The sequence below is a fragment of the Cynoglossus semilaevis genome, chromosome 1, assembly GCF_000523025.1.
Source record: "Cynoglossus semilaevis isolate Cse_v1.0 chromosome 1, Cse_v1.0, whole genome shotgun sequence".
Taxonomy (NCBI): domain Eukaryota; kingdom Metazoa; phylum Chordata; class Actinopteri; order Pleuronectiformes; family Cynoglossidae; genus Cynoglossus; species Cynoglossus semilaevis.
In genome coordinates, this window is record NC_024307.1 from 26,273,185 (window position 1) to 26,300,744 (window position 27,560).

Here is a 27,560-nt window from a genome sequence, read left to right on the forward strand (position 1 = left end):
GGAAGCCATGTTAGAGCGTAAGATCAGCACGGCGGCTGGGAAAGAACAGACCTAGTGTCACTTACCTTGTATCACTTTTTAACCGCGCAACTAATCACAATTTACTACCGCTTCCTCAGGCTGATCGTCTTTCTCCAGGAGAAAAGCTGAAAGAAAAGTGGTTATGGCATGGCAGCCAGGCAACCCCCCCTGTTTTTTTGTTTTTAAACTTGTCCACATAGATTTAACTTTTTTGTTAAATTAGATGTACAGATAGTACGCACCATTGTTCAGCCATATCTCAATAAATAAATTTAGCTTCATTAGAGAAATACCAGTGCTAATGCATAATTATTAATATGTCATCTTTATTTCTGACTAAGGACAGGGACAGATGGAGGCTGACAGGATAGCCATCCGGAGAAGGAAAGAAAAATGTTTTGGACTCACCCTTTGTCGACAGGACCTAAAAAGTAATAATTGTTACTGCACATTTTGAGCCAGATCATTCACACTCAATGACTACAAACTGCTGAGCCTAAAACCACTCTAGTCATTCCAACACCCCATCACACTGCAGACATTCCATTAACTACAAATACTGAACCACCACGGTCAGAAACCAGAGCCAGAGCCAACATTTACCTACATGCTCAGCAGTTCCACATCCACACCATCAGAAAGGGACCAGAGTCACAACAACCATGAGCAGAGAGCCAGCCACCTGTGAGACTCCCCTGATTGGCTAACCTGTTTATGGCTCCTGCTCCAGAACCCATATTCTACAGCCTATTAACTCAAGACAAGAAAACCAGAATGGAAACAAGGACAAGAGATGTGGCCATTTACATTTTGTTTGTACTGCCATGTTTCACACACAAACACACGTACAGCCAGGCACAGCGGCCTCAAACCACAGCTGGGGAACAGCCGCCCCACAGAATGAAAGAACAACGATGTTCCTTACTGTGTTGAAGATCTTCAGGATGATCAATCTGGAATAGAAACCAAAGTCAGAGAAGAGCGATGTTAACTGCCGAAGTTTTGCTGCGAGCACATTCGTCAAATCATTTTACTTTTCTGCCCATATCCATAATTTTCTTGTTAAACAAAAAACCCGAGTTTGACTCCACAGATTTCTTACCTCGTCTTTTATTTTGAGTAGTTCACAGCCTGACGTTGAGAACTTCGATCTGGCCTCCGTGCGCAGAAATCCCAGCGTATCTGTTCATTTCAAACAAGGTTGAAGACAAATTTAACACAACGTAAACCGTTTCTTTAAATATGGTACTGTAGAAGATACTGAAGCTGTACTTTCTACACTAAAATTGTAAAATACGGTTCAATAAGCAAACACATTCTGGCGCCGGTCAGCCATTTTAATTAGCAAAAACGAAATAAAACGTTTTCGAAGTCGAAGCTATTTCGCTAAAGTAAATAAATGGAGACAAAACGCCGACGTCAGGGAATAAAAATCCAAAAGTCCTTCACCTTTTCATCAGAGTTCATCTGGACCGGGTCCACTCGCAATTAAGGCATATTTTCATCCACCTGTGGATTTTCAAAGCGCGTGGTGACCTTTTCAACGTCTGACGTCACGCGCCGCTGCTGTTTACATTTTTTTTCTATTGTCTGTTTTGCTGCATCTATGTGACGTCACTAAACCGAAATAAATATGGTATGAGGATTATAAGGAGAATTTTCGAAAACTTCTCCGATAGAAACACCTGTTGACGTAACTATAGTCAGATGGCGCCTCAGCAGAAATGTTCTTCTGTCAAACAAGAAAATAATATTACTACAACTAAAACAGCCAATAAAATAGTCACCTACACGAATTAAAGGAGAGAGAAAAAATCAATAACAAAATATAACACTAAACACTGAACCCATTTAAGAGCATATTCTCTCCCAGACTTCTTTTTGAGTTGTAACCGTTTCAGCCACAAGAGGGCACAACTTTCCTTCTTTTGAAACCAAACACTTACGCATGTCCTTTCGACCTTATTATGCAACCATGAAGGAACAATTTAAATTATAATATGAACAATTTTGGACTAAATTCATTATCTAATTAATTTTTTAATATTTTATTTATTTTTCAGTAACTTGGTCAAATCTAAGATCATAAATATCCTTTTTTCAATACTGAAAACCTGATAAATTGTTGGTCTATAAAATGATGCACAAGTTCATCTTTGTCTCTGTAGCACAATATCCACACAGGTGTTGATTTACAAACCAAAAGAGAATACAAGAGAAGAGGGATGGGAAAATCAATACCTGACATCACCTTTATATGGCGTTCTAATAACAATTATTAACCACTTTTGTCCAAATATGGTTTTATGTCATATTCAGGAAATGGCTTTCATCATTGTGATGACTGCAGATGGAAATATCTGGGATGAAAAAGCTGACGTGTTCTCACGGCTGTGATGTCAACATCTCCTTTGGCAGCTGTTTAACATTGCTTAAATAGTTGATGACAAATCAACCGGCTGACTTCTCAGCATCGCTCTGTCTGTTTTTAGCAACACATGCTGTAGAAGCCACTTGGCCTTGGTAGTCCTTGTCTTCCTCTTTCCTGCCGCCTACGTCGCCCACACTCTCACTGGGATAGCGGCAGATAGCAACAGCCTCTCACATCCGATCCCCTTTTATTCCTCCCTCACCCACTGACCTACTGGAGGAAAGCGTGGGGGCCATCTGTGATGGAGAGGTTACTTTTAGTCTCGGAGGCGGCTATTTTTTTTTAATCTCTTGATTTTTTTATTTTTAACAAAGAACTGAGCTTTTCTTACATAACTATTTTTTTCTCTTTGTTTCTCTCTTGCAGTGTTTTACAGGAGCAATTTACAGTACACGTCAGCACACACACACTGCCCATGGTAGCTCGCATAGACGGATAGAACAAGTGCTAGACTGGGGCACAGAAGAATTGTCCACATAAGTAAAAGTCAATATAGGTTTAAATAGCAAAGGCTTTAAGGTTTTTTTTAGTAGGATAATTGTGTATTTTGGATAAGGGTGTCAGATTTTTGAAAAATGATGTAAACATTTGGGTAAAATCCATCCATCCATCCATTTTCATCCGCTTATTCGTTACCGGGTCGCGGGGGCAGCAGTCTCTAAATCACACTGCACCGCACCAACCCCCCCTGAACCTTCCTGCAGGTGGTGAGACCACTGGAAGGTACCAACCACCCTAACCGGGATTCAATCTTGCCCAGGAGGTGAACCCTGGGGTTACACACCAATGACAGAGACATTGACTCTGGACCAAAGTGCCACTTTGATAAAATTGAATTTAGAAAAAAAAAATTAGACATTATTAGTTATTTTAGCGTGGATACAAAATGGGACAGATAAAACTGTCAAATCATTATTATCATTCACCATGCACTGTGATTACTGTGCTGACTAGATCACTATCTAGAAATATTTACCTAATTAAGTTAAGAGATTCGATAGAGAGAGTATAGAGAGTATTTATTTAAAACTGCACTTTCAAAAAGGTCGATTTATTGCGAAAAACAGTAAAAGCATGTGTCACAAATGTTGCTCAGTTTAAAAATAGTAGGTGGTTAGCTAAATTTGTCATGTGAAAATATGAAGTCAGTTTTTTTAGACGCTGACTTTCAAAGATTGATATTTCTGCTGACTCCAGTGGAAAATAACAGAAATAAACTTGACTGCAGGTTTGACAGCAGTTGACCACATGTCAGACCTCTGCAATAAAATCATAGCTATTCTTAACACATGACATCACTGCAGGACAAACAATACAGCCAAACCAAATCTGGAAAATGTCTGTGACACTGTGTAATTAAATCATGTGCGCACATTTGTTCCCATCTCCAAAGGTTGTTGTATATGACCTCCGTCCAGTTGCAAAATGAAATGGCAAAATCGCTATGGGTGTGTGTGTTTACATCTCCAACTGTCTGACCACAGCTGAGTAAGAGGGTATTTTGTGGTTGAATAGGTCAAGGACAGGGGGTCGTCGACATACATCGGAATTCTGTTCTCATGGTGCGATGGAACTCAATTTCCGCCGTAAGTCAGAACTCACATACTGTACATCTGTACTTATGTCACCCACCTACCCTAACACAGTGGTGACATCATAATCTAGGACAGAAGAGTCTGACTGACACCTGGGAGCCAAAATGAAGGGCAAAAACAACACAAACAAATGAAAGTAAATGTAGCACAATCCAATGTCCTTCACATATACAGTAACGCCGCGCTATGATGTATTTAAATCAGATCCACTCGCCATTGAGTTGCCGTGCAAACAAATTATTAACAATGACGTCAAAATGATGGGAGATGGCAACGTAACCACAAAACGCTGTAGGTCGAGGACATCGTAAACCCAGGACCCTCTGTATATGTAACAGATTCCAGCAGCCTGATTTACTGTAACAGGTGTTGTCGACCCTGCCCACCTTTGTCTAATTTCCATGGCAAAGCCCGGACTGCCTGAAGGTCTCACTAAAAAACCTGGTCTGCCTCCACCACACCATCTTCTGTGGAGCCCCCACAACAAGCCCAAAGTCATCAAAGCATAATGAGTTCTACTTCCTGCTCCCACGGCTCTCCAGTGACTACACTGTGGGGATTTCCCACCTCCTTGGAATTCTGACCATGCTCCTCCTAGGAACTGTGTATCTCCTGGTCAGGAGAAAAGCCTGTTCTGGATTGACTTCAGTTTCAGTTTCTACCAGCATTCCATTTGTACCGTCATGGTTCAGTTCCTAATGGTGACGTAACTTGAGTTTTCGTTCAAGTCGCTAGCATACAATCAGATATTATATCACAGAATATTTTGGAAAACAGAACTAAAAAACTATGGTGACCACCGGTGAATGTAAACAGAGCTGTCGTCGTTGTCGGATCGAGGTAATGAGACTTTCTTAATACATTTATATGCAGGATTGTTGACGTAACAGTGAAACACGATAGTTGAGGTCGTCATAAACTGAGGACCCACCTCTACACGTGCCAAACAAACATTGACACAAAGAGGAATTAGGAATAATAAACTTCAAGGCACATTGAAAACAAAACGTCAACAAAAATATAACAATTCACCTTGTAATCCGGCCAGCTAAAACAACTGTTTATATACAACGGCTCCAGGTGCTAAATAGCCAAAAGGCAGACAACAGCAGGGGGCAGTAGAGTGTTTTAGGGCAGTCACTGGGTCCTACTCTCCCAACAACTGTATTTCCATGAAACAGGAACTAGAGTCGATTTAATGAGAGCAGTGGGGAACGCAGCATGCTCCAGCACCTCTCATCACTGCCTTGCTATGCTACGATAAAGGATGGAGCTGGCCTGGCTCTGGCCATGGTAATTAGAGAAGAGGAGGAGTGGAGCCCTGGGGTGCTACTTCCTCTCTTTCTTGTCAGTCACCATAATTTGCTGAGGTTGCCTAGCGACCGGAAGCCTGGAAACAGAAGGTGTTACTTGGTACCTCAGAGCTCGATATAGCCAGATGGTAAAATAGCCACTGGTTGTTACTAAAGATAAGCAGCAGCAGGAGACAGGAGTCACACGGACCAGACCAGTCGCCCTGTCCATGACTAACAGGTGTTTATGTGGACATGTCAACACATGACACATGTACAGCTATTTAATCAAACATTCCTTCATCAACCAAACATTTAATTACTCATCTGTAAAATGACTTTGTAGACCAAAAAACCCTGAATTCTACAGCAGTGGTTCTCAACATTTTTTGGCCTGTGACCTCATTTTGACGTCAGAAATTTCTGGCGACCCTAGAGAGATCGCAGCTGTCAATCATGATGCGCCATCTCACAATTTTAATTTTAATTTTAATTTTAATTTTAATTTTAATTTTAATTTTAATTTTAATTTTAATTTTAATTTTAATTTTAATTTTAATTTTAATTTTAATTTTAATTTTAATTTTAATTTTAATTTTAATTTTAATTTTAATTTTAATTTTAATTTTAATTTTAATTTTAATTTTAATTTTAATTTTAATTTTAATTTTAATTTTAATTTTAATTTTAATTTTAATTTTAATTTTAATTTTGAGAGTATAGTTCTTAATCACAATTATAAAAAATATATTTGACCAATTATTAGATATTTCAGGCAACCCCATTTGAATTCCAGGCAACATGGGGCCACGACCCCTAGGTTGACAAACACTGTGTTACTTTAATGTGTTAATGTTCTTTGTCTCTGCTTCAGGGCGTCTTCAGTCATGATGTGTGTCTTTCAGTGACAGAAATTCATACATGGTTCTGGACTAATCACCAGTCCTCTGACATGTTGGGGACATGTCAACTTGGAGACTCAAATTTTTGGACAGCTTTACTGGCAGTTATCAGACCAGACCATCAGGAGTAGATACAAACATAGTCTGTGTTCCAAGATGAAGAGTACAGAAAACACAAGGATAAGGAGGAGATCACAGAGGTCAGACTCTGGTACGCTTGTCAAAGGGGAACAGAGACGCACTGGCACGGAGAACAGGGAGGACACAAGGCAGGAAGATAACAAGACACCGTTAAGAATGAGCAGGTAATCACCAGAGCAGAGAACACAGCAGGTTAGTTAGTGGGGGACCCTGAAGGAGAGACACAAAATAATAAAACAAAATCAAAATCAAAATAGACAAAAGAAGAGTCCCAGCTCTGCTGATGAGACTCGAAATGTAAGTGGTTCTCGTCACCAGGAATTTTTAGAGTAACTTACTACATACATCCCCCGTCCCCCAGGATGTAAAACTGCAGTATTTGTAAACATTATTTTGCTTTTTGTGTAGTTAAAACTCTAGAAAGTCAAATGTGGTTCCTGTGTATGTATTTTACCCACATCTCTCTGATTAGCAGGAGATTATATTTGATTACAGGCCGTTCAGGTGGGTGTGAGGGGCTGCAGTCCCCATGTGTGGGAGGAGAGCACTTCCATCAGTGTTGATGTACTTTGAAAGAAGCTGATCGATACTGTCATGTACTGCAACTCTTTAATACATGTAATTAGTCTTCAATAAGCTGCAAATATACCATATTATATTATATTGTGAATATATTATATTGTTGTTATCATCTGTGTGACACGATGTCGCCTGCATCTTCATCATGTGCCTCGTCCTATAGGTGCTTCCTAAAATAACGTCTGCCTGCTGAGAGTCTTCTCTCTTTGTGTCTGCAGATGTGGCAGACAAAAACAAACCTCGCACTGCATTTAACACTGCTGATTATTTAGTTAATGTGGATGCCATTTTCTTTATTATTATTATTATTATTATTTTTATTATTATTATTATTATTATTATTATTATTATTATTATTATTATTATTATTAATCTAATCTAATCTAATCTAATCTAATCTAATCTAATCTAATCTAATCTAATCTAATCTAATCTAATCTAATCTAATCTAATCTAATCTAATCTAATCTAATCTAATCTAATCTAATCTAATCTAATCTAATCTAATCTAATCTAATCTAATCTAATCTAATCTAATCTAATCTAATCTAATCTAATCTAATCTAATCTAATCTAATCTAATCTAATCTAATCTAATCTAATCTAATCTAATCTAATCTAATCTAATCTAATCTAATCTAATCTAATCTAATCTAATCTAATCTAATCTAATCTAATCTAATCTAATCTAATCTAATCTAATCTAATCTAATCTAATCTAATCTAATCTAATCTAATCTAATCTAATCTAATACGAACCAAACCAAACCAAACTAATCTCATCTGAAAGATTGTATTGTGTTATATTGAATACATTATACAGGACAGAGGCTGTGGACTGTGTGATCAGTGGGAGACCAGAGGTCTGGGGGACGTACAGGGGTGGTGTGGTTTCAGCCACATCCTGTACTGAAGAGGGGGCTTGAGATTGGTGGGTCTTTGGAGTGGTTAGAGGTTTTGCCTGTGTGGCTTTTAAGGGGCCTCAGACAATGGTTCCATGTCCTGGACCTGGTGCTTGCCCTGAGCTGATTGGCCTTCATTTTTCAGTCTAACTGACTCAGTGGCTGGGAGTTAAAGAGATTGATCCATAAAGAGAGTCTGTATCTGCAGCAACACCTGCTCATTGAGAACGTCTTATTTCTCTAGTTGGTGCTAATTTACTACAGAAAATGGGAAGGTATAGGCTAAGTTACTTAGCTGGCACTGCTAGTTATTAGACAGATGTCTATGAGAATGTTATGCAACATTTTCACACTCATTTTTATAACATTCATTACTCCTGTGACACTCACTGTCATCTAAATGGAATTGAAAGGTCAACGTTTTCATTCTGAAACCCTGGCAGTCTTATCCGTTCCCTTTCCTCGGCTCAACTTTTGTGGGCTTTTATTCTTCTTGTCTCACTCTCCCATCTGCTTCATTTTCACGTTTCCCATTTTCTCACTCATCCACATCTCCATTTTCATTAGCACCAGCCCACCATTCTATAATTTGTGCAACACGCTCCTCTGTTTGGTGCCTTCTTCCATCCCCTCTACTTCTTTTGTTTGTTTGTTTGTTTGTTTTTTCAACCATCTCTCAGGTTTTAATTCACTGCCGTTAAACTGCCTCCTCTCCTTCTCATTTAACATCTACCTTCATCACAGCCTCCATCTCTGGTGCGTACACAGCGGATGGCGGCAGCCCACTCAGTCCTCTCAGGGAGCAGAAGGTTTGTCCACTCCCACTCAGGCTTTGCGTCATGGAACACAGAGAAATATAGACAGAGAAGAGGGAACAGATGGGAGGAGGGCTGCCTGTTTTATAACATTACTCCTAACAACGGCATGGTCATCAGCAGAACTGTGTGAAGTACCAGGCTATTGTGTACTCATTGTGCAGTTTTATATTTAGGCTTCTGCTGGATATAGACAAGCAGGAAGTACCAATTCTGCACTGCAGTCAAATTTGTTTCCACACACTGAATGTGGATGTGGATGTAAATGTGTTTCATTTGTAATAAGCACCTACAAACACCACTTTAAAACAATACAACTTAAAACAAATCACTAATTTTATTCTCCAAATATTTTTGTTGTCAAAGAATTCCGAGATCATAAACTCCAATATCATCATACAGAGTGTGGCAGAAGAGAAAAGCCAATTTTGGGGTCTTCATTCATAACCAAATTATGGTAACCATAGCAACCTGATGCACATTAGTGCACGACGTCACAGCTGACACAATCCAGTCATTTACGCAAGTGGTAAGACAATGAAGACTACTTTGCCACTCTTCCCTGGTACTGTTAATGTGCAGTGTTTAAGATATCGCTCCGTAGTAAAGACACTGCTTGCAAAAAAAAAAAAAAAAAAGAGAGGTTGGGGAGTTTTACATTCCAATGTTAATGATAAAATGAGATTTCGCAGCCCAGTGTCAACAACAGATTGCATTTTCTATCTACATCAGCTGTCAAATCTGGGACACAGTGAAAGTGAAATATTCACCATAGGAGAGAAGAACTCTTTTCTCCCCACAGATTATACACAGTTGTATTACGACACTCAGGCCTCCAAATGCTGATGTAGAAGGACACGGCCACGCTGGCACTGAAAGGACTGTGAAGAGGAGGAATAACAGCATCCTGAGTGATTCTTGTGGGGACATTTGAGGATGTTTTTTTTTTGGCTCAGTGCTGCAAAGGAAGTAAAGCCGTGGGTGGGCAGCCATAATGGAAGTCCACAAAATCACACACCTACAAATTGCCATGTGTGTTTATCTACAGTTTGCTTTGACGTCAGCAGTTTGGGAGATGCTGAGTTAATCAAGATCAATCTTGTACATTTGATCGAGTAATTACATGCACGTCAAGTACCAAACAGGTGAGGTCTGGTGATTGAAACACTGAACCATATGTTTATCTGTACTTTATTAAAAAATACATGGTTTTATGAGTATTATTTTAGAGGTCCAGTCTGTAACTAGTTTGTCCAGATTTTTTTCCCAACTAGTTCTTGTTCAAAAACTTTCTTAATAAATTTATGGGAGACAACAACATGACCATGAAACAAAAACTAAAATTTTTTATTTGTTTCATCTCTTTGTCTGGGTCATCACTGCTGTTTAATGCTGCACCAGAATTAACTACTCAAAACAACAGTATATCAGATCAGTGGGAAGAACAAAACCTGCCATGGAGCGGTGGTGAATAACTGCCTGTTGTTGCCTTTATAGCTCATTCTTGTATATTTTAAGGAACACCATTAACTTACAGTAAGGGTACATTGATTATATAAATGAAAGGAGGTTAGGAAACGTAGCTATTATCAAAGTCTCATTGGTCTCACAGAGAATGAAACAGGAAGTGGAGGAAAATCCTGTTTTAACGTTGGAAAGGAGCGTGAATGTAATTGGACAGGCCGAGCAGCCCTGTAACCAGGCAGGCAGCTCCCGACTAGATGTATGTGTGGCACTGCCTGCGTCACTCAGGGATTTTTCTGGAATTAAAAGAAGGCTGAGGCCATTAGATCCAGCTTGTTTCCTCCTCCTCCTCCTCCTTCTCCTCTTCCACCACCCACTCAACACTATTCACTGCCACTCCTGACGTTAGATATTCTTTTCTTCTCCCACCACTTCACCCTATCTCACCTGCTCTCCACTTTCATTTACACCCCACTGCCTGCCTGCTTTTTCATCAATTCAACACCCGATGGGAAATTTGGCACTTGAGCTTGGGTTCCAACAGGTAGCTTGAGCTTAATGTTTCAGCGCCGACCCGAATGGTCAATTATTTGGAAAATCAAAATTATTTTTTAATGCTACTTCTCTGCTTTTAAAGCATATGTTAAAATAATAATAATAATAAAACATGTTTATTTTACTCTTCTAAAATAAACAAAAATGGCAACACAACAATATACTATTTGTCTAGTTTAAAAACCCAGACTGGACAAAATTGGTCCATGTATGTAAAAAAAAGTCTCCACTATTCTGGTCAACACAATGTAAACAATGATATTTCTTGAAGAAGCTTCTACATTCAGGCTAGTTCGCACATTGAGCAGTAGCATTTGAGAAGAGAACACATTCACTGAGGTTTGCTTGCAATCAAATGGGGCATGAGAAAAGTTAAGGTGCCATCAGCCACAAGTGGCTCTCTATCTGACATTCACAGGTAAAGGACAGACATAGTCCTTTGCCTCGGTCAAAGAAAGGACATCCAGACCATTAGGGGCCGCAGGAAATTAATTAATCAATTAAATATATTTTTTTTCATAACCATTGTCCTGTACTGTACAACATGTAAACTACCATAATCGTTGCATTCCCAAGTTTCGAATGGTACCTGAAGGCACCTCGTGTGACAGTTTCAACAGTAATAATAATAATAAAAAATTACTTAGTAAATGAAAGTAAAAAAAAAAACATTCTAAAGGTATATTTTCCTATTTTGCAACATTGTCTGTGGGTTTGTAAATAGAGGGTCCCTGACCAGAAGCTAATGTTGTTTGGGAACCCCTGCATTAGCCAAACAAAAATGTGTCTCTTGAACATAAATAAATGTCTTCATTTGGACTTTTTGACAAAAAGTGTGAAAAAAAAACAACAACCCTGGTCTACTGGGCTGCTGTGCTTGTATATGTAATTCAGAAGCTCAGCAAAAGGACGTGTGGCTACATTCTTTAGCGCCCATATTCCACTGCAGTCTCGTTGGAGGGGAATTCCACATTGGCTTTTTATGAGAATCTGAGTTATTCATCTGCCTTGAAGAGACAGGCACTGGCAGAGTTTGAGGGAGATTCCAGGCTCTTTATTCTTCCCCTTACAGCACATTAATGAAATCTGAGTCTCTACCAACACAGGATTATATGCATTAGTTGATCACAGTAGTACATTTATGAACACAAATATATGGAACAAGTCGAGGAGGGGAAATAGAAGAACGATATAAGCTGTAAACTTTGAGACTTTCTAATTGAATTTTAGGAGAAAAGACTGTTACTGTACATGAATACTGCTATGGAACTCCCGAATACTGTCATGGAATACAATCAAATATAAAATGTATTCTCCTATCAAAACAATACATTTTTATCTTTTTTGTTAACTTAAAAAAAATCCAAAGAATGCGCAATACACGGTGACTTTCCGTAGTGAAGAAAATCAAAACTGCGCCTTTAAGGGGACCCGGAAGTTGTTGTTAGAGCGGATGTCGTAGCCCTCAATGTGACTTACAGTCCGAAAACTGATCAGAAAAGCTAGAAATTTAGAGTCTACAAAAATGTTTCTAACCTCAATTAATCGTGAGTATATTACTGTGTGAAAATGATACTTCTGTGTTGATAACGAATGGTTCTACGAAATGGGTAATCGTAGCAGTTTCTATTCAATCAGTCGTAGTCGTTCATGGCAATACTTCATTATTTACTCTAGTGATCGCTAGAGATGTTGTGTTAGGAAACGCTTAAGTTTTAAGCGTTTTCAGATATTTATTCTCAGTAACGTCAATATCTGAATGTAAAGGTTTACAGTGTATTTGCGTTAGGTCTGCAAACATGTCTTCTTGATTTAAAATAGTCTGCAGCTTTAAACTGAATATTTACCCTAATAAATAACAGAGCAATTAAATCAGTTTTCAAAAATTTAAATATTAATGACATTTAAATATTCCTTTGGAGACTCAAATCTAAGTATCCTATACTGACACATGGCTATTGAACATGAATGTTCCACTAATGTGCTTACTTAAGTATGCGTAGAGGTCTAGTTGGTCAATGCTGATAATGCCTAATAAGATGAGTTGTCTTCAACATGTGTGATCTTTCCTTTCATGTCCCAGTGGCCAAGGCAAAGTCAAAGTAAGTAAAAGTTGTCTGAATTCAATTTAAAATTCCTATCAAGGATCATAACATTCAAAGCATGTACACTACTACATTTATCATTAATGCTGTTTTCCTCCTGTCAGGACCATCCTGGTGCAGATGATGAGTGCTGCAGGAACAGGTTACAGCTTCAACACTAAGAGGAACCGACTCAGAGAGAAACTGGTGCTGCGCAAACATGACCCACTTGGTAGGTACACATCCATCAGCCTATCCCCCCGGAATGGTTCTAATGCTACTGTCTTTATCCTCTATCATTATTTTTTATATTTTCATTATTTTTTTCATTTATTCCTTGTGTTATTCCATGTGAGAGATAATTAAAAAAACAGTTTTAAAAATTATTTGTTAGTGCACATTTCTTTTGTTTGATATTCCAAATAGTATAAGGCTCCTAATTGAAGTCAATGATGTGTAATAATGTTCTTGCCACGCACGAAGAAAATATAACCATTGTAAGAACATATTATCTTCTCAGGTGCATAGGTTCAGCTCGTCTTGGACTTGACTGATCAATTATTTGACTTATTAAGATCAAACACATAAGGGATGTCTGGATACCATATTTTCATGTCCTACACCAATACTGATATCTTGTTTTTTACCATGGGATGCTGTTGCTGAGGCGATAGTGTCTCTGTTTACAGCATGTCCTGCAAAGTTAAGTTGAGCATTCTGGCTGAGGTATCGGATCGGACAGGTTGTTTTTCTTGATGTTCGATCCTGAAATTTTGGTCAATATTGGACCGAAACTGATCCTGAGTATCGGATCAAGTCATCCCCCATTGACATCAAATGATTTCTAAACTTAATCTCAATTTATTTACTGCTCAAAATGGTGATCTGTTTGTCTGTTTTAATCTTTTGCACCAAATGAATCCATAACGTCGGAAAGGTTCAGTAACAGTTACTTTGGATGGAACGTCTGACTCCACAAAGACAGTTGTGTGGATGTCTCTTCATGTCTTCTCTTGTCCCTGCAGTGAATAAACACGTCCTGTTTTTGGAGAAGAGGAAGGTCAGATCCATTTAACTCAGCCATGGTCAACAAACTCGTTGGCTTCAAAACTATTTTTGTTGAAGTGGACCACAGTCAACATCTGTGATGGGCCGCTTGGTGCACACCAGAATTCTATCTCAGCGCTGGACTAGAAGACTTGAGTTTGATAGAGACATTGGCTGAGTTTCAGCAAACTATTTATTGTCGCCACTTTCCAAAAATAAGTCATCAAACCATAAAGATTTTCATTACATTTATTCAGAAATGTGTCACTGAGTTTTACCAACAAATGTTTTTTTCCCTGTGGTTGTAGGAAAATATTATTGTGAAGTTCAAGTTGAACCATGAGTTCATTCAGTGACGTTCTGTAAGACAACTGAACACAGCCAGGCCCTTTCACTATTTGTAAATGATGATTGAGGTAAATCAATTAAAGTCAGTTGTTATAAGAAGCAGCGTCGTCTTTTGTCTGATTTGTGACTTGAGCACGTACAGTTGGTCCCATTTGTTCAGTTTCAGTGGATCCTTTCACTATTTGTAAATGATGATTGAGGTAAATCAATTAAAGTCAGTTGTTATAAGAAGCAGCATCGTCTTTTGTCTGATTTGTGACTTGGTGACTGGTCCCATTTGTTCAGTTTCAGTGGATCCAGTTTTCAGAACAGTGCAGCTGGTAAGTCTTGTTTAAAGGGAAACGACGTCTGTGTTCCTATGGCCTGCACGCTTACTGCTGCCACCTGATTGGCTCTTTGGGCCATCTCTTCCAGAGGTAATGTTGGATAGTGAGTCATGTAAAATGCCAGTGCTCCAATGAAGCTGTCTCCAGCACCCTGTAAAGAAACAACGGTGTCAGTGTTTTTAATTAACACCCTCTACAGTTCAGTACAGCTGGGCATCAGAAGACGATCACTGCATCTGTCTTAACCAGAATAAAAATTAAAAAAAACATCTATGTAAAATCACCATTCTTCTCAAAGCTTTCAAAGTTGTATTTCTGGTCTAAAAATGAAACCATCTGAGTTTAAATGTAGGTCATGACTTCAGGTTCAAATTGAAATGAAACTAACTGTGAACAGTAGGTGGTGCTATGGCTTTTGCCAGCTGTCACAATAGTACGTACTGAGCATCTGCCCTAGTTCTCAGTCAGCTCTCAAAGAGACATCTGTAAATAATCTAATAACACATTATCACATGATTTATACATACAAGGTTTGGTCCACAGCATCTTTGAAATGACAGTTGTTTTATGTACGTAGGGGGCTGTGATGTGGTACGTTAAGCAGAGTAAATGATGCTAAATGATGAGTTGGTGTTCAAAACCTCAAAATATAACCCCATGCTCCCAAATTTGTTTTTATTTTGTCTATAAGCAACAAAGAAAAAAATGGCTTATTTTCAGAAGGAAAAAAAGGTACTCTGTTTTTATTTCAAATTTTCTTAAAAAACAAACAACCAACGTTCACCCCCTCCCCATTAAATCTCCTAAATGTTTAAACACTAAAATGTCTTGATATTATTTGGCAAACTCAAAAGAGTGAATGATACTTTTCAAATTTGGTTCATCGTGAAGTGCATGCTTTAGTCATAAACCCTCATTCTCTCTCTAACTACCAACAGGCTTTGTTTTTTTTCTTGCAAATCTGCCTTTTATTTTTCCCCATGCTCATCTATTGATAGGGATGGAATGTGGCTTCCACGCCCTGGAGGAAGGGCCGACTGGGATGGGACACCAAGAAAGGGAGGGAGGGGGAGGAGGGGGGTTCCACTGATGGGAAATGGCACAGTGGTATGTGGTGACACGCTCATGTTTAACCGCAAATGGCCGTGCCGACACCGGTTCTCACAAGCCTGCGAAATTACTCATCACTCAGGCTCTCCCAGCAGTTCAGTTCAGTCTGTGCTCCTCTTTGAGACCAAATCTTCTCTCAACCTTTAACCTCAACACAACGCCGTGCATCTGGGCCAAAGCTGTCGAGCTCTGAGGGATGATTCAGTGACACGGAGTAAAAGAAAAAGAAAAAAGAAAAAGTCAACTTCTATTTTCAGCTCGTGCTTCTGCTGGACCAGATAATTATTACTGAGGACATCAGATGAGTCTAAGCTAATAATCCTTAACATCATTTGAATCATGATCCGCTGTCAAAGTTCTAACATTTAGTAAACAAAGATTTTACTTAAGTTCACAAATTTAATAAAAAAGTAAGAAGAAAATAATGACAACAACAATGAAAAAATAATAGTAATAATAATAACAGTAATAATAATAATTCACTGTATTTGATCTTATTCGACCTTTTGACCTACACATATGCCAATATCTGGACATGCTGGACAAATTAATAAAGTTTGATCAGCACAAAATTACACACTGCTGTCGCTCTCACAGCAGTGTTTTCAAATGCTGCATTTCCTCCCCCTGTGACTATCATCTCAAAGTGACGATCTTACGTTGAACAGTAATCAGACTGCAGTGTATTACAGAGTAGTTCACTTTGTATCTTTCACCAATTAATATGCAGAAATTGAAAACATAAAAAGTAAGCTCTAGATATACACTTATAAAAAAATTTAGAATAAAATCCCAGCCTTGTGATTTCAAAGGGGACTTTTTGCACCTCAGCCCCGGGGCAGTGACGGCTGCACGTTGAGACCACGGTGGAAAGAGGGAAATCAGAGCTGAGACATTTTGCAGGGCTGGTGAATTTCCATGTTCAAAGCTGTGGTGTGTTTATGTCTTCTGTCTGGTAGTTGGGCATGGCTATAATAAAGCCAGTGTTTGCAAATTAGGCCTTAGTGAAGCAACTCCAGTGGTTTGGACCATCAGCCAGTTCACAACAGCAGTGGGTGGATGAGGGTAACAGCTGACGACACAGATTTCACAGGTCGTGGGAGATGGAGGGGAATTAACGTGGTGTTATTTCTATATTTAGAAAATGCTCTAGAATAATGATAATCAACCGGTGGCCCGTGGGCTGAACTTGGGCCATTGAACCATCCATTCCAACCCAGAACTGGATTCCAAAAATAAACATAAAATAATCATGTTAGACAAAAAATTATTTGCAGTGTCTGTCTGCCAAGATGTCTGCCTAAAAACATTCTGACCCTCCGACACACATAGTCACTAGAACATCCTTGCTGTACATTAAACATCTATCTGTGTACATCAGTGTTCTTTAAACAATATATATATATATATATATATATATATATATACAGTACATATATATATATATATATAGTTCGTTTGTTGAATTGTTTAAATACTGTATCATACAGCAGTGCAAACGAGCATCATTAATGTATGAACAAACGACACAATTGAAAAACACATTTCAACTGTGTCGTAAATCTTTACTGCAAATCATTATTGACATCTGGTTGCGGGATGGATTTTGGTGGGTTCTGATCACCCATCATCAATGTCATTCACTATGATAAATATACAACAACACTAGATGTTGTGGTTGAGGTTCAACGAGGCTGACAAGTGCACACCCCCTTCAGCATTCCCCATCGTTGCCCTCGATACAGTTTGGTGAAGGTTAAATCTACAGGCCTGTCAATCATGTGGCAGAAGTGTTTGGCACAAATGTGCAGTGACCTGGTTGTGTCCTTCCACACTGCCTCTTGACCTTTGTGGTCAGTTTTATTGGCTTGGTGCTCAGTGTTTACTTCATTCATTCATATACAGTATATATACTGTATATATATACCATATATATATACCATATATATATATATACACCATATATATACCATATATATATATATATATGTCTGTGTGTGTGGATGTACATGTATAAAAACTGTACACAACAGTATCTGTTATGGAGTTGTTGCACATGGTTGTTGTATAGATTCATCCTGGTTGTTGTATGAAATTTGGTGAATTGAGAGATTAAAAAACACAAGCTGATGAATCTTCACTGTGGCCAGGGTTAAGAGGCTGCAGCAGGTTGTTTTTTTTTTCATATGTCATTGTTTTAGAGATTGTTTGTTCAGTTTTCATTTGCAGGCTAGTAGACGATCTCCCCTAACTGTACAAGTGATCAAATAAAATGTGACTACTTTGGATTTGCAACACAGTATAACAAACAAGACCAAAAACAAATTAAATGAAGTAAAAATCTAATTCTGTCTTATTATTTGATGCTTATTTTGAAATCCAGTCTCGGGCCAAATTGGACAGTCTGGTGGGCCAGATTTGGCCCATGGGCCACCAGTTGCTCATCGCTGTTCTACAGTAACAGATTTTGTTCATTTCTTATCTCTGCCAAATTTGCTAGACCTTGAAAATCCCTCCTCCAATTCCTGCTTTTGCATTTTCAGTGAACAGTGAACATTTTTAGCTGTTTCCATTAAAATCTAATCTCAGGTTCCACTCGGTTTCTTTCCATTCCCTTTTATTGTAGCATCTGGTCGACACAACCTCATGCAGCCGTAGACAGAGAGCTAGACCAGACTAGACATGACTAATAACTAATGAAAACTCATTTATGTTCTGAAAGATCTCGTCGTGGTCCTAACTTCACTGAATGCAACCTTTTGTCAGTCAGCAGCATCCTGGTATATGATTGAAAAGAACAGAATCTCTGCATATTAACATACAGTACATAACAACAATGACCTCCACTGCACTGACAAACAAAGGCATACATACATTAACTCTAAAACACAGAGAATAAACAGCCAAGGACGAAGACAGCTGAGCAGCCCACGCACTTTGATTGACATGTGATATTTGTGGATCGCAACGGAACGACCTGCCTGCGAGAATGCAACAAACACAGACTGTGAGGAGAAAAGGAACACAAACGTATATAAAGTGCATGTCTTTCTATCAGTGAAAAGACAACGGGCTGCTTGCACTGCAGCCACGTTGGCCTCTTCCACGTTCCTGGTAAACCAGGGGTGCCCAATATTTTGATCACGATCTACCGGTAGATCACAGAGGCTGTAATGGCAGATCATGAGCAATAATATAAAATATCGTATTTTTCGGACTAAATGTGGAACCAGCCAAAGGATGAAAAAAAGGTGCGTCTTACAGGAGTAGAAGATTCTGGTACACAAGACTAGAGTGTCCTCTAGTGGCTGTCAGTGTGATAATAACAGATTACATATTTTAATATATAAGTCGCACCTGAAAATAAGTCGCAAACCCAGCCAAAGGATAAAAAGAGGTGCGACTTAAAGTCTGGAAAATGTGAAATGAAAAAGTGTGTGGATGGCTAAAAATGAACAAAGTTAGATCTAAACAGAGGTATTTTCATAGAATGTGCTTTTAACACTAAAATGGCCAAGGCGGTCATTTTGACCGTTTTGAAAATTATAAAAGTAACAACTTTGTGAAATACAAAAATACATCCCTGTCCCTACCGGAGTTTTTTCTAAATTCAAAATGGTTTATGTATTAGACAAAGACGATCTAATCATTTCTACCTATTCTGGCCAACATCGGTCACAATGGCTGTTGTTTTGAAGATATCATAACAAAACAAATCCGTCAATCTTTCATTTGGGAACATTTCATGAGCGATTTTTGAGTTTAGAATCTAGTGGTCAGAATGACCGCCTGCAGCCTTTCTAGTAGTTTTGAAATCCTGGCCGTTCTAGTGTTAAGATGCTTCCTTTTTCCATTAAAAAACTTTTAGAGAAAATTGGGCACATGTGCACTCCATTAATGGCCTTTTTTTCCTTTTTCCTTTTTGTGCTATCATTATGTACTCTGCAGAGGTAGAGAAATACCATCATAGATACCGGCTTCCAGGAAGGACTCATTCAGTTGGCCCTCACTTGGGTCACAGCTAATGCCTGGAAAATATTTGATTGTACACCAATAAAGTTTCCAATCCCCCACACGGTGGCAGAAAGCAAGGCCACCCAAGACCTTCAGGGGTGGAAAGGTGTGTGTGTTTGTGTGAGTACTCTATCTGTACTGCATCCAGCTGTCCACACAAAACAAACAGGGCACTGGTCTCAGCAGGAGAGAGCTGCATATATTTAAGAAAAAAAAAAAAGATGGGTGAGATCAACAGATGCAGTGAGAGCAACAGGGGGAGATCCATGGCTGCTTTGTTCTTCACAGCTCTGACTCAGTCCATTTCATTCCACAGCCTGTACCACTGAAAAATGTGTCACTTGGGTTGATGCAAGAGGATCAGATGATGAAACCGCTACAGTCATAGGAGTCTCAGTGATTCAGCAGCCATGCTGGTAACCAATTGCTCAATCTAATCCTGACATAAACAATCGATGAAAGGTAAACCGTGTCAATATAAGAGTGGTTCAACTGCTGTATAAATGCTAAGATAATCACTTAAAATTAAAAATAATAATGAAAATCATGATCAAAAAGAAGTGGAATCAACAGAGTTACAGCAGAAAGTCCCTGCTCTGACATGACCAGGAACTGCTTTTTGTTTTGTTTTTTTTTAAAGCAAAATAAAAAGATAAAATACAGTAATTAAGAATAAACAACAGTAATTACAACAAGGTTAAGGCCCCAATCTATTATTAGAATGCCAGAGAAATGAATGATTACAACGACAACATGTTTTTCTCCCAACTTGCTACAGTAAGAAATAAAAACAGGGGCTTACTGGAAGAGGCAGTGTGACGTCCAAAAGAGGTAAATGTGCCGGATTTATGGGCCCATCAAAGAACAAGAGTGTTGGTGTGTGTGCACATGTGTGTGTGGCACATGCAGCAGACCCAACCACATTTTTTCTGCTGACTGATGCAGGCCCAAGTGGTGAGTCATGGCAAAGACAGGGGGGGCGTCTGGGGTGCTGTGGTAATTCTTCGGAGTGCTTTTGGGAAGCAGGCAGCATGAAGACGGTGAGTAAGTCTAAGTTTTGTCTGCCTGTTTAGAGATGTGGGGGCATGAAAGCAGGTTGCCCACAGTTCAAAAAGGCCAAGGCCTTTGTTCTCGAAATGCCTGGAGATAATAACAACATACCCTTGTTGTCTGGTCCCACTGCTGCACTTTACTTGGTGTGTGTACATGAAAGTGGTTCTGCATCACAGAATCCCAGCGCAGCGCTCACACTTGTTTGAAGCTCACTTAAATGCTGTACATTCAGTTGTTCTGTGTGTACAGTAAAAATGTAAAAGTACTCGCCTGTCACTGCTTCCCTTCAAGTTTTACTGTACTGGACAGAGCCAGCTTCATTTGTTTGTTGTTGTTGTTTGAATATAGCTCAACAAAAAGCCCCCGGGGGGAACATTTCAGTCAAAAAAATCCTTTAGACAACAACCGGGTAATAACTGGGTGATAACATAGAGGTGACTAACACCTTTACAGCATGCCATGACGCATGTGGTCGCCTGAACACGGGCCCTACAGAACCCGCTGAGACAGTCATCCAACTAACCGTTCCTCCATTGAAAACATATCACAGCGGCTGCTAAAAAAATGAGTCAAGTAACGTGGACTTCTTCAGACAGTAGAGTCAGGAGGGGAAGCAGCTGGTGGTCACCACATCCCTAATCAGCTCACGACGTTCCTCTTCAGCAACAGCCAGAAGGGCTTTAAAGAAGTGGAAGGTTCACTGAGCCAGGATTGGAAAAAATGTCAAAGAAAAATTGGAGGAAAAGATAAAAAAAAAAATCAAATTTTTATTTTATTTTTTTATAACTATTGTCCTGCACTATTCAACAACTAAACTGCTGTAATCGTCGGATTCTGAAGTTTCAGACCAGGTATCTGAACACACGACGTCAACATGACCGTTGTAGACCCGGCGGTTTGCACCTGTTATCAAGCTGCTCTGCTCCTCAAGCTAACGTGTACCGCTAATTGGACAACACCCATTTAAACTGCATTGGGAAGCCTTTTGCCTCCTTTGATCGCTTTCGTTCTTTTCTTATCTGTCAACATTTTTTTTGGAATATACAGTGCTTAAAACATGTTAGTGAATTATTTTCTTATGCTAAACAAATGTAATAATTATCAAAAAGTGAATAAAAGTTGATGTTTCTTTTCATATTTTGTAGCATTGTCTGTTGGTTCTTTGCGGGGCCTTGGCATGGAAAAGTTTGGAAACCTCTGCCCAATAACCAAGACTATCAACAGAGGTTTCAGCTTAAAGGGGAAAAAAAGGATATGGAAAAAATGAGCCAGAGCTAAACCTTCATCACACGGGAAAGGTGAAAAAATAGAAGTGACAATCTTAAAAGAGAGGAAACAGTACAAAGAGGAAAACACTGGAGTCTAAAAGTGGAACTTTAAAGAAAACACATTTGTTTTGGTGGTCATGAAGGGACTGCTACATAAAAAAGTCCACAAAGGGTTTGTTTGGTATAAAAATTTAAATAATATATAAAATAAAATAATGTTTAAAATATTAGATTTAGAAATATAAATAAGCAGCCTGGTTTAAAAGTCTACACTCATGTGAGTACTGTTTATTTTAATGCTGATTTTCTGTGTCCCCCATGTTCCCCTTTCCTCTCTCTCAGCCAGGGCAGATGGCTGACCACTGAGTGTGGATCTGCTGGAGATTTCTTTCTGTTAAAGGGAGTTTTTTTTCTACCCACTGTCACCAACAAGTGCTTGCTCAGTGTGTGATCTTATTGACTATTTGTAATATTTGAAAAACCCATTTTGTTCTTTTTTTACTGTTATAATAAACATCAGTCAGTTAACTAGTTTTGTAAATGTGCGTTATGCAAAGTGACTTGACAGATTATTAATTAACAATTGTTTAAATGGTGTGTAAAAAAATGAATGTATTATTATTTCATTAATAATAGTTAATAATCGTAAAAAAATGAATGTATTATGTATTATTTCATTAATAATAGTTAATAATTATTGCATTCATTCATTTTCAGCCTTTCACCATAGAATTTCCAGGGGAAGGTCAGGGAAGAAAACCCCCTGGAACTGAGTCATGGTGAGGCGAACATATCTGTGTCAACTAAAATGTCTCGGAAACACTACAATAGAAAAAATGTCCAGACATTACAATAAAAAGCACATGTTTTACTAAATGTAGCCAAAAAAAACTCAGGCTGATTAATATCAACCTTCAATGCATGGCCTCAACAAAGAAAACTGAACACTTTTCTAATGCTTCATATGTTAAATATTTGAATTATATTAATTTATTATCTGAATATTTTTTTAAAGTTTTACCACTCAACATAACAATTCTATAATTATCCCAAATAGTTACTAATATTTAATATTTAATGTATTGTTGTAGCCCCAACAGTTTAACATGAACTGAAATATTGTTAAAATAAAACCAGTTAGACGTCTAATTAATATACTACTAATGATTAACTGGTTGCTTTTTGTTAGCATACACAGGACAATGCTAATATTCGACATGGGTTCGGCGAGAAATTATAATCAATGAAATAAATGGAGCCAAAATGACTAAGAATGACATGAGCCCCTCCACAGAGACAGCGTTGTGTGTTCTGCTTACCGTAGTGTCCACTGCTGGGACGGCAGCAGTTGGTACGTGTTTTGGGGCAGACTGCTGGGCCTGATGCACCACACAGCCTTGGGGTCCTAAAGTAATAACGACTGAGGTGCAGCCGCGCTTCAGAAGCTCCTGAGCAGCTCCATGTGCCTCCTCCACATTGGTGACGGAGGAACCAGTCAGCAGCTCTGCCTGTGTGAAGACAGTGAAGCAGCAACACTGTCATATCCTGTGATTACTGCTGTTGTCAGACATTACTACAGCCTTCTTCAAATATTTACTTTCCCTTTTAACTAAAACGGGAACACATTATTACAACAAAAACATTTTATAATAACTGAAAGAAAAAATAAACATTATGGCAAAAATATAGCATATAAATACTGTATATATATATANTATATACTATAAATATATAATTACTTATAAGGTGAATTCATATAGCCAAGGTAAGTAGATGGTGTTTCTGTCATTATTATGTTATTGTGGATTTGTGGAATGACCTTCTGATTCTTCTATAGATATGTATACATTTTATATATATTTCAGAGCATATATAGATGAAATTATGCCCTATATATTTTTTTATTTTATAATTTTATTAACATATAAATATATATAAATACACATAAATATATACGCACATATAGTGTATGTATATATATAAACATGTATATATACAGTACATATACACACATATATATTTATGTTTACTTTTATTTTTATTTAGTTTTTTCAATACAGCAGACTCTCATTACAGTTTTTTTCAATACAGCAGACTCTCATTACTTTCCATTTTTCCCTGTGACTATTTATCCATTTTTCAATCTTTTTTTTATTTGATGAAAAGCAAAAACAATCATTCCTTACAAACGTCTTCACCCAGCCTTTAATTCCACACCACTCTGCACCAGTCTACAGCTTATCTGCCGAGAACCTTTAGGGCACAACTGCCATCTGTAACATTTTATAATTCATTTGACATGAGATGACAGCGCTACATTATTTACTTATGCAGCATTGGTAGTCAAGGGTTGGGACTCAAAATTAAAGATGGAGGAAAACCAGTGCAGCTGAGAGAGACTGGTTGAATAAATAAGCAGCCAAAAAAGCCAGGACTCTAAACTATGGTAAACATGCAACCCTTAAATGCAATGCTTCAACATTTACCCTTTTCAAAATTAAACAAAGGGTCTGGAAAGTATAAATTAAGCAATTACCTACGGGCCCAGTGCTAAACATGAAACTACAGTATCTAAATACCTTCAGCTGTTTTTAAAATCACAATCATTTCATAGCCTCGAGCCTGTACACACAAACACACACACTCTATATGATACTGCATGTTCATATGTATACGGGTTTACAGCACTCAAAACTGTGTCTGCATCAAAGCATTGTTATTTATACACTGTAAAAAGAGATGAATATCCTCCCTACGCTGATATATTTAACATTTTTAAACTTTTTTGGGCTCCACAGTTTGCTTGTACCAGGACTGTAATAACTAACAACAGCTGGGGTCAACAACACATTTAGAATGAAGGTGACGCCTTAAGGTGCTCTGATGTCTTTATTGCACAATATGCACACAACCACCATCTGAAAAAAAAGGGAAAACCTACTGCCACCTACTGGGCTGGAGTGTGTGCATTAGTGTTAGTGGTGTGCCAGTCACTCCAGATGCACCTTTTTGATGTTGTTGTGGGTTCTGCCTGGAACAATGATGAAAGATAAGCCCTCCACTGTTAAACACTTCAGCATTGTATGCGGGGCTCAAGGAGTTACCAGTGTATCGTATGGTCCTGGAGGTCCAATATCACCCTCATCCTGAGCACGGTTCAGTGAGACCACACGCACTGTAGCCACCCAGGGTCAAGACGTATGAATGTGAAGTAGTAGAAGAAGGTAAGACATACTGTGGCTAACACTGTGAATGAGGGTCTGACCCCCTTCACTGGGATCTGTCAAAATAGACAGTGACCCCAAACAGTTCAAAAATAACCCACGGTGCCTTCATGTGGTTGCAGTGATGTCAGAAAGACCCGTTTTGTTACTGATCTGATTCACACCAGGGCCGACCCATTTCCATCTGTCTTCACAAGTCTGACAGAGTTCAACTACAGTATGCTTTTAATATTGACTCTTGCGTCACTTTATCCTTTAATCACACTTACACACGATTGCACACTCACTTGCAAACCCTCACCAAAAATAGATAATGCAAAGAATGTCATTTTTTAAAAATAATCACAGTTAAACATGGTTTTAAAGGCATTTAATGTGAGCTGTAGATTTGTTTTTTATTTATTTGTATTTTGAATTATTATTATTATTTTAAAAAATTAGCTTCCCAACTTAATAAAATCATACCACTTGTGTGAGCATTATTTAATACATTTATTATTTAATATAAATATACATATGTAGTACATGTAGTATAAATATATATAGTATATGTGTATTATTAAATATACATATTAGCAGTATTTAAGAGAGACGAACAGAAGGAGAGAGAAAGAAGGAAAAACAGACAAAGGGAGTGAGAGCTCCACTCTTCATGTACCCACACCTGGTCTGTCTCTGTATTACCACATCAAACACTGGCTCTCAGTCTAAAACACGTCCACCTTATCCCTGAGGTGGGTGCTGACTCAGTGAACTGGCACATCTGCACTGTTTTTTTCCCACCACAATTCCCAGATACTCCTGCCCTGACAGTCGTTTGTCATCACCTGACAGTCAAGACGCAGGGTTCCATGACAGCAGTTTTTACTGTAAAGGGTGGAGAGATACTTATCCCCCACTTCATACCAGAGTGTTTACATCTATGGCTAAAGGCTACAGGGAGGTTACTGATGTGCTGGTGGGGTCATCACCCAAGAGGCTTAGGTTCAACAGCTGCGAAAAAAGGTGTGTATGTGTGCACGTCTCTGTGTGTAAACAGCACGTCAAACCTCTAATCTCCTGCTTTCACAGAAGCAGAGTTATTGCCACTCAACTAATGTCTGCACATAGTTGTGCAGTTGTCGGTGTTACACATTAAACAGAACTGGAATGAACCAGTGGTTATGTGTTTATATATGGTTAAAGTGGCAGGGCCAGGAACCAGCGTGAGAAATGGTCATTAAAATACAGAGAAAAATAATTGTATACTGACTAAAAACACATCACACAAACTACAGCTGCCCATGTATGATATCTTAAGAAGTAAGAGCTGACTGATTTACCTTTAGTAAATAAGTGAGCCGGGTTCCAAGTTAAGCACAAAAATCCATCAAATATTTGTTTGTGTGGTTTAGGGCTGGTCTGAGTGTCAATATGTGACAGAGTTGGTGCAGATGCATTAATTCTGTGTACAAATGTATGCGTGTACATGATTCATTACCTCAGTCTCATTGCAGCAAAACACATCAGAAACTTTGAAGAAATCCGGGTCAATGTCAGGAAAAGCCGGTGCAGGGTTGAAGATCGTTTTCACTGTAAACAGAAACAAGGACATCATTTAAATTGTACTCAACCACAAACACAGCCTTGCAACAGTGCAATGGAATATCCAACGTCTTTACTGTATAATAACGTCATTGTCCTGAGGAGTAAACCCCGCTCAGCCAGAAGCAGGTTTTTAAAAAGATCTAATTATCTCCAGGTTCCACAGTGGCACTTTGGTAAACTTGGTGATGTTCCTTTTCCATTTGCTAAGATTCACTGACAAAGTCATTCACTGCCGATGCTTTAATTAAAGCTGCAGTGGGAATAAGGTCTGCAGTTGTGGGCAACTGCTGGGGATTGCTACAGGCTGAACTCAAATGGATATGTGTCTATAAAAAGACCGACTTTAAACCATTAGATTAGCACTCCCTGGAAAATAACACTGCAGGATAATAAAAGGCCTCACATCCTGTAACTCACTCAACTACAATGGAACGCCTGATGTTCCGTGACTTTACGTATGTAAGTGTGTGTACTCTAAGAAAAAAAAGCATACAGTTCAAAACACAGTTTTTCAGTATATGGATAATCTAAGTAGTTTGTTTTTTTTTCTCCCTCAATATCTAGGTTTTCAAGCACATGTACCAATATATATTTTTTACTAAATTCTATTTGTATGTGTATAAAGAACCACTAAATAGAGGAACAAGTTGGGCTTAACCAAACATATATACATATAAATATTTTTTTACAATTACCACACATACATGTATATGTATATATAAATATTTTATATACTGTATATGTATATTTATATTTATATATAAGTTGGGCTTAACAAAACGTATATACATATAATTTTTTT

At 38.4% G+C, this 27,560-nt stretch overlaps 2 protein-coding genes across 4 annotated transcripts in view; one reads left to right on the forward strand and one right to left on the reverse strand.

Annotated features, from left to right (window-relative positions):
* The first annotated feature begins 12,105 nt into the window (after positions 1–12,105).
* On the forward strand, positions 12,106–14,275 carry mrpl33 (mitochondrial ribosomal protein L33). Its single transcript, XM_008322440.3, has 4 exons — positions 12,106–12,244; positions 12,781–12,799; positions 12,907–13,013; positions 13,807–14,275. The coding sequence occupies exons 1-4, from the start codon at positions 12,223–12,225 to the stop codon at positions 13,854–13,856; spliced, it is 198 nt and encodes a 65-aa protein (XP_008320662.1). The 5' UTR covers positions 12,106–12,222; the 3' UTR covers positions 13,857–14,275.
* Positions 14,062–27,560, reverse strand: part of rbks (ribokinase) — a 38,109-nt gene continuing 24,610 nt past the window's right edge. For all 3 annotated transcript variants that reach the window (XM_008322412.3, XM_025059766.1, XM_017036319.2), the window contains 4 exons: positions 26,652–26,743; positions 23,267–23,455; positions 14,474–14,653; positions 14,062–14,348 (listed from right to left, as the gene is read on the reverse strand). In XM_008322412.3, the coding sequence (XP_008320634.1) occupies positions 14,480–14,653; positions 23,267–23,455; positions 26,652–26,743 (455 nt within the window). In that variant the 3' untranslated portion in view covers positions 14,062–14,348; positions 14,474–14,479. The remainder of the gene's footprint in view (positions 14,349–14,473; positions 14,654–23,266; positions 23,456–26,651; positions 26,744–27,560) is intronic.

Bases quoted from the DNA above. Each gene is read 5' to 3' on its own strand.
- mrpl33 (XM_008322440.3), top strand. From the start codon at position 12,223: ATGTTTCTAACCTCAATTAATC. The intron at 13,014-13,806 runs GTAGGTACACAT...TTGTCCCTGCAG, and splicing joins GCGCAAACATGACCCACTTG to TGAATAAACACGTCCTGTTT.